The sequence below is a fragment of the Oncorhynchus keta genome, chromosome 37 (genome assembly GCF_023373465.1).
Source record: "Oncorhynchus keta strain PuntledgeMale-10-30-2019 chromosome 37, Oket_V2, whole genome shotgun sequence".
NCBI classification, from domain to species: Eukaryota; Metazoa; Chordata; class Actinopteri; order Salmoniformes; family Salmonidae; genus Oncorhynchus; species Oncorhynchus keta.
Genome location: NC_068457.1, coordinates 15,452,872 through 15,468,218, shown reverse-complemented (window position 1 = coordinate 15,468,218; position 15,347 = coordinate 15,452,872). Strand labels below are relative to the sequence as shown.

General features: G+C 41.2%; 2 protein-coding genes across 5 annotated transcripts in view; one reads left to right on the top strand and one right to left on the bottom strand.

The window, feature by feature from the left end:
- LOC118372285 (neuronal membrane glycoprotein M6-b-like) overlaps positions 1-6,323 on the top strand; it is a 39,501-nt gene extending 33,178 nt beyond the window's left edge. For 2 of the 3 annotated variants that reach the window (XM_035758121.2, XM_035758119.2), the window contains exons 4-7: positions 185-353; positions 858-931; positions 1,214-1,279; positions 3,094-6,323. In XM_035758121.2, coding sequence (XP_035614014.1) covers positions 185-353; positions 858-931; positions 1,214-1,279; positions 3,094-3,237 — 453 coding nt within the window. In that variant the 3' untranslated portion in view covers positions 3,238-6,323. Of the gene's footprint in view, positions 1-184; positions 354-857; positions 932-1,213; positions 1,280-1,977; positions 3,003-3,093 lie in introns of those variants that run through there. The other variant, XM_035758120.2, reaches the window with a different exon arrangement.
- A 626-nt stretch (positions 6,324-6,949) lies between these two features.
- Positions 6,950-13,915, bottom strand: LOC118372291 (ras-related protein Rab-9A-like). 2 transcript variants are annotated; one of them, XM_052499247.1, is made up of 3 exons: positions 13,600-13,915; positions 11,616-11,653; positions 6,950-11,081 (listed from the first exon to the last, which is right to left on the bottom strand). In XM_052499247.1, exon 3 carries the CDS (start codon positions 11,006-11,008, stop codon positions 10,403-10,405), a length of 606 nt encoding a protein of 201 aa, XP_052355207.1. In that variant the 5' UTR covers positions 11,009-11,081; positions 11,616-11,653; positions 13,600-13,915; the 3' UTR covers positions 6,950-10,402. The 2 variants fall into 2 exon arrangements, with proteins under 2 accessions (XP_052355207.1, XP_052355208.1); XM_052499248.1 differs by lacking the exon at positions 13,600-13,915 and adding an exon at positions 12,866-13,483.
- Between the last annotated feature and the right edge of the window lie 1,432 nt (positions 13,916-15,347).

Here is a 15,347-nt window from a genome sequence, read left to right as displayed (position 1 = left end):
ATGATGACGATGACGAGGATGATGATGATAACTGACGATGATGATCAAATTGCATTGGTCACGTACACATTTTTAGCAGATGTTATTGTGGGTGTTGCAAAATGCTTATATGATGATGATGACGACAACGATGGGGATTACAACGAGGGAGATTATGTCACTAGCTCCTCTCCCTCTTCATCAGTTTGTGTTCCTTACGTATATCCTGGGCCTGGCCTTCCTGGGGATCTTTGGCTTCTCAGCCATTCCCGTCTTCCTCTTCTACAACATGTGGACTACCTGTGCTGCCATGAAGTCCCCCATGGCCAACATCACCGATCCCGACTCCATCTGTGTGGACGTCAGGCAGTACGGTGAGTGTCACTCAGTAACACACACACTGGTCCGTGTAGTAACATTTCAACCTGGTTGGAGTATGGAGTTCTGCCTATAGCATCCAGCAGAACACGCCCATGTATAGATTTGTCACATCCCGATATAGCCCTGCATAAGGGCCTAATGTGTGACATACATCCTACCACTGCCAAGTGGATGTATCCTATTAACATTATGCCTTCGCTACGGGTGCTGATAACACTTAGCCTTTACATGTCAATATCTATAGGGTGTTTAAGTCATTTACGGCATCGATATCTATGTCATGTTTATAACTATTACCATCACCCTGAAGCAGTGCGCCATCACCATCTGTCCACTTAAATGGCAGATGGTATAAACAGTTAACATTTACTATCACATGAGGTCAACTCAACTGTTTTTTCCAACAAATGTTGTACAAGTGAAGTGATTGATCACTCTGCGCTGAATAGGGCCTGTCTGTTGGTCCTAACCGATATCTCTTGTTCCTGATTGTCTAGGTATTATTCCATGGAATGCGACACCCGGCAAAGCCTGCGGATCTACACTAGGAGACATCTGTAGCACCAGCGAGGTGAGAACGGCAACCCCCTCCTCCTGTAAATCTTTATGCACATCATATGAACCTTCATGTACCTCATATTATAGGAATATCATATAAACCTTCCTATTCACTACTTTAAAAAAAAAATAATAATTTAAACACATGTTTTATACATTTGTCAAAAGCGCAAAAATAGAACATTCTTCATCACTGTATTGTAATTATACAGAGGCTGATTGTGGAAAGGACATATTTTATGAGTGGCAATCAAAGTATCATCACTAACCAGAGATCGGTCTCCATGTTTTCCAGTTCTACCTGTCTTTCCACCTGTACATTGTTGCGTGTGCTGGGGCAGGTGCCACCCTCATTGCATTGGTAAGCTTTGGATGCCCTATATCCCGAATTCCCCATGTTTGAATAATTTGCATGCGTTGCCATGGTACACTGATCTGTTGCCATGGTAATCCCTCCTCCCTGCTTCATGGCTCTGACTCAGTTTTCCTGAGGGTGTAAGTCTGCCCTATAGCTTCTGGCTGGACACACACTGACATAGCCAGGAGCTCTTTCATCTGGCCTAACACACATTAAAGAGGAATGCCTCACAAGACTCTGACTATACAGTATTTTGTACCAGAGATGATAGAACAAGAACTGCATGTCTTCATAGGTGGAGCTAATGATTTGTACATAAACATTTTTTTGCAAATAATTAAGTTGTTTTATCCCATCGGTGTGGTTGTCATTATGTGATGGCTAGTTGAACTCCGTAATGGGGTCATGAGGCCATGCTCTCCACTGAGGCAACAGGGCTTAATAAGGTCTTTCAGCTACTCTACCAAACTTGGATTGCTCATTAGTGCGTGTGAGAAGATTCAGCACATAGACGGCCATCTGAAATTGTGTGCGCTGTGGCAGTCTAACTTTGTTTGTAGATGTAGATCCATGCAATATGAAGGTACAGTACTGCACAATCTAGCCAGATGCCACCCAAGAACAGCACTGGCCTCCCAAAGGCCTCCTGGTCATTGACTTTGTTTCTCACCCCAGTCTGTCTTCTCATCTCTCCCTCCCAGCTGATCTACGTGATGGCCACCACGTATAACTACGCTGTTCTCAAGTTTATGAGCCACGGCAACCGCCGCTCTGCAAAGTTCTCCGAGCCGTATTAGAGAGCGCGAGAATGTGAGAAGAGAGAGAAATGATAGAAAGTGAGAGAGCAAAAAAAAAAGAAAGATAGTTAAAGAAAGAAAGATGAAGAGAAAGAAAGAGCGAGAGGGTGGGGAGGAGAGTATGTACTGCAGCACGTATAGAAAATGTGTGCGACTGTTAATAACGTAATACAGATAGATCTATGTGCCTTTGCGTCCAAGCCTATTGCCACACACGCCTTTTGAACCACACTGAGGGACTAGTGAGTGCATGATTAGCAAACATGGCTGAGGTCCCTCACATTCTCTCTCCAGACAGGATAAGTACTGATCCAGTACAGTAGGAGTACAGTACCATGTGGGACCACCAGTCAAGGCTATGGCTAGGCTGACCCGTTCATTCAAGTAGAGCAGGCACAGAGCATTGAGGACGGATAGATTATCAATACAAAGGGACAACGCCAGTGTAAGAAGAAGGGAATATTTGTGTTGCTGTAATCTAGCTTCAGATTACTACAATATTCTGTAGTTATTCTAATCGAAGGATATAGTTTTCTTTTCAATGAGACTTCAATATCTTTCCGCCAAATTCCAATTGTATAGCTTGAAGTTAGTCTTTTTTAGCCTGTTTAGGCTAGTCTCTTTTTGTGATATTTGTTATGAAAGACGTTGTGCCTTTTTAGTTTATGCAAAATAAACATAAAATGTGAAGGAAAACCAAGACCATTGTCCTCTCTTTTTAGGATAGTGACTGTTTGGAGAAAATTAATCCCCACTGACTTGGTGTTTTGTCATTTAGTAATACTAACCCACCCAACCTAACCAAAAAATAGACATTGTACAGTAGCAATGCTAATATGTCTCATTTGACATCTGGTAGACTGGTCAACATGATATGTATCTTCTACTTATATAGTTCGCTTTGGCTAACTAACCCTCTCACTAGCCACCACCCTGTGCACTTTCCTTTCCCTCACTCCCTCCCTCCCTATTTCTGTTCTCCCCTCCTCTCTCCTCTCTGTGCCCCCCCTCCCCACACAGATCCACTATCTGATGATCCTGTCGGCAAACTGGGCCTACCTGAGGAGCTCCTGCAACCAGAACGAGTACCAGGACATCAAGACAAAGGACGACGACGTGGAGGAAGGTGGCTCCAAGGAGGGTCTCAACTCATCTTACTCATAAGAACCGGCCAACCACCCCTTCACACACTTCCTCACACCTAACCTCCAACCCCCTTCTGGGTAAAACCAACACCTGGGTCTCCTTCACTATGGGCGGTGTTCTGACTTGAGATATGTTCACTCAACTCAAATCTTCACACGTTGGCTACGTTTACACAGGGAGCACAATTCTGTTATTTTTTCCCACTAATTGGTCCTATGACCAATCATATCTTTTCACATCAACTCTTTTTCGGAGCTTATCTGATTGGTCAAAAGACCAATTAGTGAATAAAATATCAGAATTGGACTGCCTGTGTAAATGAAATGCAGCCCATGTCTTCCATTAACATCAATGGACAATTTAAGCTAAGGTCTGAGTTGAGCACACTTTTCTCAACTCTGAATCATGTCCTTTGTCCAAACAGGAGCAAACATTTTTCAAACGGAACAGGTATATGAGAAGTTCCTATTGGATGAGCTCAGGTTAGGTGGTACCTCTTCCTGTTTGCTCTCGATTGGACCGTTACTGAGCGCAACCCTGCTGCCATAGCCTAACTGCTCTGAATCAATCACAGCACAGCACTAACACAGCGAATAACCGCCTAACAATAAGGTCACCGTCTGCACAACTCCTGAGGAAGCGTGCCACAAAATGTCCTGTTTCTTTGGTGTTTTATATATATGAATATATTGTGCGAATGTGTATGTATGAATGTTTTTTTTTTATACTACTTCAAAATATGACAGGTTTACTATTATATTTATCTGATCTTCTCTTATTTCTGGTATTTTTCTCCTTTGGTTATCTTATCCCTGTGCAAACGTTTTACCTGATTTAGTTTTTTGATTTTTTTATGGTAATGCTTGTATCAAAAATATAAAGAAGTAAAGTAGACTTCCAAAACCCATGTAAACATTACATACACAGCATCTCAGGGTGCCTCTCATAGAATATAGTCCTACTATTACGTTAACTTTCCCATTCCTTTGTTGACATCCAGCAATTTCTGTTAAGTAATCCTTCATTTTGGCCTGAGGAGAAAAACGTGTGCTGTACCCTAACCGGATTGGACACATTCACTAATGTGACTGTTGGCCCAAAGCAGCAGTTCTGTCAGCAGCTGTCTGCAGTGTTAACGCATTACCTTGACCCGCAAGGGAAACATCTAGCCTGGTCCCAGATCTGATCGTGCTGTCTTGCCAACTCCTATGGTCATAATAACACGACAATGACCATAGGAGTTGGCAAGACAGCACGATCAGATCTGGGACCAGGCTAGATGTTTCCCTTGCGGGTCAAGGTAATGCGTTAACACTGCAGACAGCTGCTGACTGGCAAGACAGCACAGACTGATCTTGGACCATGCTAGTGAACCGCCACCTAGCCCTCTGTATGGCAGTTTTTCTCTGGAAACGGCATTGCTTCTAAACCCACAGGACTAACCAACACTCAAGGTCAGATTGCCTTGTTCTGTTTGTAAGTGATACATTATTCATACCTCAGGTACTAAACCAAAATAAAAACTCCACTAGCCTGGTCCCAGATCTGTTTGTGCTTTATAGCTCCTATGTTTGGCATGATAATGACCATAGGAGTTGGCAAGACAGCGCAAATAGCTCTGGGACCAGGCTAACATTTCACTGATTAAGCACACACTTGTTACAAGGCAAGGCCACAGCTGAAGTGAACATAACAAAAGGCCCAATGTTTGTTCATTGTGTTCATTGTACACAACTGTGAAGGGTGGATTTCTTTCTCCTCCCGGTTTTTGGAATCATACATTCACTTTCCTCAAGACAAGTCCACCCTTAAAGGGGTGAAGTTCACCTGTATATATATATGGACCGCCCCAAAGGAAGTTCTATTGACTGACACGTCCTGAATGTGGAGAGCACGGTCAATGTTTTACCATGCTATTTTACCTTTGATTATCAATATGTAAATGTTTCCTTTTGGAGTATATGTTTAGCATCCAATTACTTGTTCTGCATTAAATATAATAGTAATGTGACATCTTTTAAAACGGTATGTTGTGAGAAGGAAGCAAATACAGAGTCATGATGGCGGTGGTGCTTGTATTGTATACATTTTGAAATGTGAAGAAAAAAAAATGTACAAAATGGTTTTCAATGTTTTTTATCAGTTTTAGGCAGCTGAATCTTTCCCTGTGCTAAAGTAATGAATAACTTGTCTTTGACATTATTTGTAATTACTTTATAATGGCAAGCCAAATGAAAGTGACTCATCTGTCATACTTTTAGGCCTGTTATATGAACAGATGCCGTTTGGATGTTTACAATATAACAAGTCATGAATTTTCTTTTTTCCCCCCAGATATCATTTGATTATCATGACCTATTCTATAATAATGATCACTGAGTAGTTCAAGTGCGTCGGGCTATAAGTTATCTGCATTTTAGTCTAAATTGAGTTAGTGACACAGCCTTGTTCTGTTCAATGTTCTCTACCTACATACAGTATACTCTAACATGAATTGGGGTAAGTTCAAACTAATTCAAAAGAATACAAGATAAAAAATGGCTGACCCCATTCAACCCAACGAGGGCTCGAAACTGTAAAGCCAATTATCTCAGAATCATCTTTTTGCAAGTAGAACCTTATAGTCCCAAGTTATCTTCCTCACACCAGTGAAACGATGATTTCTTTAACTTTCATATGAAAAGGCATGTCGGTATTGTCCACGGGTGCAAACGTGTAAATACTGAAAAAGGACTATATTCCCATGTGTGTTATGTTTGATATAATACAGTGTGCTTTGCCACCAGGTTGATGTAGGCAAGGGCATGTGCCGTTTCATATAAGATGCGTGTGTTGTCGTTTCCTCGTTATTGCATGAAGGCGACATGACTGTGTCTTAATACAGTTTTTCAGGTGATGTGTAGTCAATTGTACTGACAACTATGGTAGGCAGCGTTTGCCCCCACTCAACTCTTTTTTAAAGATATCCATTGTATCTTGATGACATTGTAGACCCTGTAGTTGTTTCATTGTTTTTCTTTTTAAAGTTTTAAATAGTTATATGACTCCTGTATAGTGATGATTTTTGTAACCTTCTCTAGTAAAACCGATATTTTATCGTGAAAGAGCTGCTTTCTGTCGCTTTCTTACAAGTTTGGACTTCCTGTTAAACACACACACAATGGGATGAATGACATATGCTTTGAACAGTTCAGTTGCCAAACGTTGTAGAATGTTGCAGATAGAAATGTCATTTATATAGCTGATGTGATTCCTTATTCTACGTATCAGAGAGGCGTGTTTGTGCTACATAGCCTATTTCTATCTGAACATTCCAAAATGTTGTGCCCCAGCGCTCACCCTCAACCACAGTGATGGGACAACCTTGGGGTGTTGCCTTTGTAGAGTTTTGTGAGATGCTGAGTCCACCTGGTGGAAAAATGTAGCATCGTTCCATTCCTAAAATGGTAGTCCAAAGCTATTGATTAAGACCAAGGAAAGCTCCGCAGTGAAGTTTCCCCTAGGTACAGATCTAGGATCCACTCCCCCTCCCCAAATCATAAACATAACCATTAATGGGGGAAATACATAACCTGACCCAAGATCCCCATCTAGGGGCAACTTTCCACTACACCCCAAGAAGGGGGTCCGCTCAAATTAGGATAGCAGTGTATTTGGCCTACAGTTGACCGACAGTAGTGGTCAGTGGAAGAACAAACGCACTCCACAGATGGAGCACATTACTTCAACATAGGTTAAAAAATTGCCAACTTTTTATTTCAACACACACACACAAACATACATTTTAAGACCGTATTGAGTGTTTCAGGGTGGTTCATGTTTTAATGCAAGACACTGGAACAGGACAATTTTTGTTCTTGAGCGGATGGTCAGGGGGCCAGAAAATAAATAATTTTTAGACTGCAAATTGACCAAAGTCCAAAGATCGAATATTTGACGAAAACATACATTTCACACCTTGCTTACATTTGTATACAATTACATGCATCTTTCTATAATGCGTGGGAATACTTTGGAAGACATACAAAATAAAAATCACTTGGAGCTGATTTGCCAGTGTTTTTACAGTCTTACATGCAACAAAAAAATAACTATACATATATTATACACAGTATCGGTTAAAAGTTGAGACACCTACTCGTTCAATTTCTTTTCATTATTTTTACTATTTTCTACATCCTAGAATAATAGTGACACCAAACTATGAAATATCACATGGAATCATGTAAACAAAAAAAGTGTTAAACAAATCCAAATATATTGTTCAAAGTAGCCACCCTTTGCCTCTGACAGCTTTGCACACTCTTGGCATTCTCTCAACCAGCTTCATGAGGTAGTCACACGGAATGCAATTCAATTAAGACTTGTGAAAAGTTAATTTGTGGAATTTCTTTCCTTAATACATTTGAGCCAGTCAGTTGTGTTTTGACAAGGTAGGGATGGTATACAGAAGATAACCCTATTTAGTAAAAGACCATGTCCATATTGTGGAATGAACAGATCAAATAAGCAAAGAGAAACAACAGTCCATCCTTACTTTAAAACATGGTCAGTCAATCTGTAAAATTTCAAGAACTTTGAAAGTTTCTTAAAGTGCAGCCGCAAAAACCATCAAGCACGGGCTCTCATGAGGACTGCCACAGGAAAGGAAGACCCAGACTTAACTCTGCTGCAGAGGATAAGTTCATTAGAGTTACCAGCCTCAGAAATTGCAGCCCAAATAAATGCTTCAAAGTTCAAATAACAGACACATCTCAACATCAACTGTTCAGAGGAGATGGTGTGAATCAGGCCTTCATTGTCAAATTGTTGTAAAGAAACCACTACTAAAGGACAATCAGAAGAGACTTGCATGGGCCAAGAAACATGAGCAATGGACATTAGACCGGTGGAAATATGTCTGATGAGTCCAAAGTTTTGATTTTTGGTTCCAAACACTGTCTTTGTGAGACGCAGAGTAGGTGAACGGATGATCTAGTTGGACTACAGAGTGAAGGAAAAGCAGCCAACATGTGCTCAGCATATGTGGAAACTCCTTCAAGACTGTTGGAAAGGTGGTTGAGAGAATGCCAAGTGTCCAAAGTTGTCATCGAGGCAAAGGGTGCCTACTTTGAAGAACCTCAAATATATTACATTTACATTTAAGTCATTTAGCAGACGCTCTTATCCAGAGCGACTTATATATGTTGATTTATTAAACACTTTTTTGGTTACTGCATGATTCCATATGTGTTATTTTATCGTTTTGATGTCTTCACTATTATTCTACAATGTAGAAAATAAAGATAAACCCTTGAATGAGTAGGTGTCTCCAAACCTTTGACTGGTACTGTATATTCTCAGAAAACTTGGTGTGCCGTGGGCTACCAATTGGGGAACCCTGCTGTAGAAATTACTGGTTCACATTTGAATACTGGTAACATCACTGTTATTGGGGGGTCTTTTGACAAATAAACAACAATATTTTTTTTACATAAAAAAAGTACAATAGGCCTACAGTTTAGTGTGTCATGGTTGGTCTTGTTTTACAGCAAAACATAGGAACAACTGGTATGCATTTACAACTGGTTTCCTTGGGGCTATAGTACACAGAACTCATGATGGCACAAGTCAGCCTATAGCCTACTATAATAAATTGTGGCGCAATGGCCCGGGATTTGCTGCTGAATTCCTAAATGGTTAGTCCAGGTCCAGGCAACATAACATTAAAAAGCCTCTCATTTCCAAACTCTCCGAAAACAGTTAGGCTAGCTAATGCACTTGCGTCCTGAGGCATCAGGTGCACAAGTTTGCGTAGTGAGTGACTGTAAATACATTTAAATAAATTAACATTCCTAACGAACACACATTAACATGGCTATAAAAAGGCTTTTGACAGTTTATCTGGAAATTGGATGAGATTAAACATGTTAAAGCCATTTTGGTCATTATGATGGCTGGGCATACGTTGGTCTCTATAGAGCACTCAATCCAGCCAATGAACGGCTTCGAATTCACACAGCCAAAATTTGCATGGCTTGGTTGAGTGGGTTTAAAATCTAAAATCAGCCCATCAAGTGAGAATAATCAGAGAAATGAGTTTGACTGAAATTCTTTCCATTTGTACAATGATGTAGACTGGACAGAACCCTCTGGTTTTCCCCCCAACACATACTGTAGTTCAGTCAGTCTGTGTACTGACTACCACCACTAACGTTAATACAAAATACGATTATTTTAAACAATCAACAATATTAATATACATTTGGCACATTCAGCCCATTTAATAGATGGGATGACAATGTAGTATTTCCCATGTGGCTCAATTGGTAGAGCAGGGCGCTTGCAACGGCAGTGTTGTGAATTTGATTCCCACGGGGGACCACTATGAAAAAGTACAGAAAATGTAAGCACTCACTACTGTAAGTTGCTCTGGATAAGGGTGTCTGCTATGACTAAAAATGTAAATATTTAGTCATTACTTGATTGCTGGAGGACAAGCGCAGAACAAAGTAATCTCTTGATCGTAGTAGTCACTGATAAAACACACTCGCCAGCGCAAAGGAATGTCAAATAGCAAGCCCAACTATGAGCACTCCTGTGTATGATAAAACTTATATAGCCTAAGTGGGTTGGGTGTGTATAATGCCATGAACAGGTTGTGTGTCTGTGTGCACATGCAGTCAGGTAAACCAAGGGAGGAGCACAGAGCAGAACGAAAGCATTAACCACAGTTAAAAAAGGAGAACTTGAACCAAGTGGCCGTTGGTATCATCAGAACTCACAAGTTACGGCCAGAGTTGGGCAGCAGAAGTTCAAATATGCCCCTACTGACTCTTTGAAGGCCCAGTGCAAGTAAAAATTATAATTTTCCTGTGTTTCATACCATATTGTATAAACAGCTGATGAAACAAATACTGTAAAATTGTGAAAAAATGTGATCAGTTTATTTCCTGATAGTTGGTGGTTGAAAATACAATCTACACAGGACATTATAATCAGCAGGTTTGCATGGACGGGAGTTTCAGCTTTCAATGGTGACATCACTGTTCGGTAGACTGGTTAATATACCAATAACAAAAACTGTTCCAAACCTCTTCCAATAAACAGCTAGTTTTCCCAGTCTTAGCAAAATTCTTGCTTGAGAAATAGTTTTTTTGCCAATTTCAAATTGAGATAAACAGCTGCATTGGGCCTTTAAGAGTCAGCAGCAGGAGGCGCCAGAGCGCGGCTTCCTGTGCAGGTCCACTGTGTCCGTCGGGATGAGGTGCTCCCCCCGTTCCTCCTGCGCCAGCACTCTCCTCACCGCCTCCTCAAACGCGGCCGCCACGTTGGTCGAGTCCTTGGCGCTCGTCTCAAAGTACGGGTGGCCACCGTTGTCGCGGCACCACTGGCGGGCGTCCTCGCCCGAAACCTGCCTCTCTGGCACATCCAACTTATTACCCAGGATCACGAATGGGAACTTCTCAGGTTCCTTGACATCAGCGTAGTAGGCAAACTCCTTCTTCCAGTTGTTGAGATTGTGGAAGCTCTGGTTGTCATCCACGCTGAAGGTTAGGAGACAACAGTCGGAGCCACGGTAGAAAGGTGTCCGGAGCGAGCGGAAGCGCTCCTGGCCCGCCGTGTCCCAGATTTGGAGCGTCACGGTGCGCCCGTCCACCTCCAGCTCCTTGTTTAGGAACTCCACGCCAATGGTGTGGAAGAGATGCGTGTCAAACTTGTTGGTGACGTAGCGGTTCATGAGGGAGGACTTGCCCACGCCACCGTCCCCCAGGAGGATCACCTTGAGCAGGGACGACTTGGCTGTCATGGCTGGGCTTGGGCCTGGGCTGAAGGGTTGGTGGAGTAGCTGGCTGGGGGGGTCTGGGAAGAGCTGCTGTTACCTGACAAATAGATGACATAGCCATTCAGTTTAATCAATCAACTGATTGATTGCTCTGTTAACAGTCAGAAAAGAAAATAACATGTGACACAGATTAACAAACATAGATTAACAACCTCATCTGTAGTCAGCTAAAGTCAAATCAGTCACAATGTTATACAGTTGATATCTTAACCAATGAAGACGTAACATTTTCCTGCCGACATTAACTGTTGTAGGAGCTGTAATATTCTCAGCATGTGTCACATGGACAATGATCAGGTGACCATCTCTTAGAGAATCACATGAGCAAAGCTGTGGCCACAGGCCACACACCACAAGAACGTTTTGTCTGCATAATGCTTGGCTTCAGAGCAGACATGATGCATTAAACACGTGGGGTGAGTTTGGCCGACTGTACAGTACAGCAGACCTAGGCCTAAAACTTAAGCTTAGTCTACTACAATACAGCAGCACAGTAGAGTATAGAAAGCATTGTGTAAGGACACAAGAAGAGACAGTGACAGTAATACATTCTTAACACGTCATTTCTTACCGTTATGTATCAGGGCAAACCATAGCCTAATTCAGCACCTGTTAGAAAAAACAGAAGGTATGATGTTAGGTTAATACCATGACGATAATGAACTATGTGAACATGTCAAAGGTTTCCATGACGTGCATTTAATGAGGAATTTAAATTCCTGTAATTAGAGTGAATGTTGTTCATTTCAACTCTATTAGTCTGACAGATGTCTGGTATGGGTATTACAATTCCAGGTTGTTGTAGGCCTTGGTTGTTAATACAGTAACACACTGAAGGGTTAAGCAATGACTAACATTGCAGGCTGCTGAGAAAGTAAAGACAAATGTTATCCTTTAACAAACAAAGACCCCAATTCGTCAAAGAGACCAGGTGGGTCAACCCACTTGCAATTCTATGAATTACATTTCAAGTTTTTTTTTTTTAAAGAGAAGAAATAGAAAATCCGATCATCCAATTCCTAACATCCCTGTGAGACCAGTGACGATTTTAAATGGGGCTCCAACTGTTATCTGGTTGGCGATAAAGGGGTTAGAAAGAGTAGGGAAATATGAGCTTATCACCACCTCAATGCCTCTCCATCACATAATCGATCAATGCCTTGTCTCTGATTGAGATAGTGTTCAGCAGCCACAAATACTGTGACAAACAATGTGCCGTTAAATTGAAATGACTTGCACCACTGACCTTTAGTCAATGGAGTTAACTACTTAAGAAATCTTCTCTAGCCCTCTATCCATTTCCATAATGATATAATAACATCCAAAAGGGTAGTGAAATGGGCTAATCAGCCCAAATAGGTCAGAGACATAGGTAACAGACGCACATCCTGTTAGTCAAATTGGTTAAAGACTCTGCCTATTGTTAGCTGCCTCAGCCAACTACAGTGAAATTAATGTGCTGGAATATATCTGGACAAGGGAGGACACTGACTGACTACACCTTTGTTATGCTGCCTTTCTGCAGCTGTGGTTCACACACACACACACACACACACACACACACACACACACACACACACACACACACACACACACACACACACACACACACACACACGAGAGAGTCATGTGCCCATATCAGCACTGGCTCTCACCAGTCACAAGATTTAAAGGGGAAGTAGGCCTACTGTTCTGGTTCGAATTAAAAAAAAAAAAAATTGAGCATTATCAGCATTGTAATCAATGGTGTTTTTTAAAACTTTTATGTAACTATGGTAATGCTCTATCTATTAAACAACGAGCCCTATTCAAATATCCCACCTTAGATTTGTAGAACAAGACACTCTGGTCCTATCCCCAGCATAACTTCCATCACTAGCCAACAGAGAACTTGGTTGGATAGAACATGCGCAGAAGCTTGGAATGTTTGTGCTTTGTTTGTTTGATGACACACTTAGATAAAAGTGAACACATATCCATCGCGAGGATGATCTGGACGTAGGCTATAGCTCTGTGACGTTATAGGCTATTGGAAACCAACTTGCTTTGGTAGTAGGCTGATTAGCAGGTACACAACAAGACTGTCATATGGAGTAAGTATAGCGGACTCCCACGGTCTAAATAACAAACAAACATTAGGAATAAAGACTGCTAATGAATATACGCGTTCAAAAACAACTGGGAAGTAGGACATCCTTGACTTCAATGCGTTCAAGACAACTAGGCAAAAACGAGCTCTGACTGGAGAACAAAATCGTTTGAACGGTCATCCAACTCGGAATTACAATTCGGAGACTTGGGCATCTTTCTTAGAGCTCCGACATTCCGACCTGAAGATCACTGACTGATTTGACCTCGTTCTTTTTTCAGTTCCCAGTTGTCTCGAACTGCTCGCTTGCCATGAACCACGTAGTCTGTGAGATCATGCGCGAAGCCTAAACATCAGCTGGCTTCTTGTAGCTGGCTAGGCTAACTGGTAAACAAATAGAATTTCAGTTAAATGTGAAAGTCTGAAATATCTAGCTACGAAAAGTATCAATTGGTTGCAACTGTACCTTGATGTTTATAATGTACGTCGCCGTACCGCTCCATCCCTTTGCAAAATCCTCACGAGCGGCCGAGGTTTCCCGGTGACTTGGCGCTACTGGGCAGGACTGCTCGAGCGCTACTGACTCTCATATGACCGATCGTTTGTCACGCCTACTGTGGGCTAAATGGATAAAGGAAGCTATTAATGTGTGTGTAATGGTGCTTTTACTACTGAAAAAGTATCGCAGAAAATTGACATTCTAAACACTGATGCGTCATGGCATTTGAATGTGGCCATTGCAATGCCCATACAAAACATCTCTGGTAATATTGTAATGACGTTACTGTAACGTTCTATACAATGGGCGCTTTCCTCTGCCCAGGAGTTGCATACACATGTCAGATCTTACAATGCAATGGATAGTTTTTTAATTACAACATATGTTATAGCAATATTTTAGTCGATGACACAGTCAATCACTCAAACACTGCACTTTGTCAAGGATAGCCAAGCCCCGTTGTGACAAGAATACGGTTTACACTAGAAAGCACAACCACAAAGTCAGAATTGGCCACAAAAGTCTAAATATGAATTTAGGTTAAGCATGACGTTAGCGTTAGTGTAGTTAAGGTTAGGGTTTGGTTTAAAATCAGATTTTAAGAAGATAAATTGTAGTATGGGGTAAGTTGTGAGCCCAGGGAGAAGGTAAATTAAGCCGCATACAAATGTTTAAAACCATGTCTATATTTATTTCCCAAACACAATTCAACAGAATCACAATAATTTTTTATATTTTAATAATTCTAAGCATATTTTAACACAAGCTTAACACCAAACAATTATTATTTTAAACTTTTAACAGACCAGGCCCTGTTGTTATCTCATATGCCAGCGCCTGGGAACAAAACACTTCAATTTACTCAACTTGCCATTGGCTCAACTTACCCCAAGGCAAACATTTGACTATGTTAGCCCACACAGCTACAATGATGCAATTTCATGCTAGGTTTAGGACCTCATATTGACCCCAACTGATGTATAGAACTATCTTAAAATGATCTACTTTGGTTTAGATACAATAATCATGAAACCTCTAACACAAATTCCTATAACTTGGTGAAAATCTGTTTTTTTTGCAAATAACTTGCCTGCCACTTTTTCCATGTGGTTTCTTCCTTAACAGACTCCATGAAAGGATGGCCTCTCCCTAAATATTTGGTAAAAATATACATTTTGTGTATGGTTTGCCTAGAAACAAGGGTGGCTCAACTTACCCCTTTTCAACCAACTTACCCCACTCTCCCCTACATTTCATTCTGCTGTACCTCAATGTACCGTATCAGCAATAGTATGCTCTTTAAAAGATATGAGAATGTGGACTTTCCACTTGATAATGTTTATCTATTGTAATATTATCAGTGTGGGAGTGGGCAGAAAAGCATGCACAAAGTATTAAACAGTGTGAATGTGAATGATTGTAAAGGTGTGTCTATGTTTGTAAGTACCACCATGTGCAGTACACACATACTGCCTGAGCATGCATGTGTGTGTCTCTCAAAGAAAGAAAGTCGCCAGACAATGATTGAAAAGTTAAAGGCTATAAACAGGGAAACTATCAATAAGATAGGGAACTGCATGGACTTTGGAAAAGACACTCCTTGAAAATACACATGACATACTGATAGTGAAACACAAACTTAATTCAGTTGATAAAACAGAATGTTATCTCCAATGACTCCGATACAGATATCTCTAATGTACAGACGGGGGCGG

Bases quoted from the DNA above. Each gene is read 5' to 3' on its own strand.
- LOC118372291 (XM_052499247.1), bottom strand. From the start codon at position 11,008: ATGACAGCCAAGTCGTCCCTGCTCAAGGTGATCCTCCTGGGGGACGGT.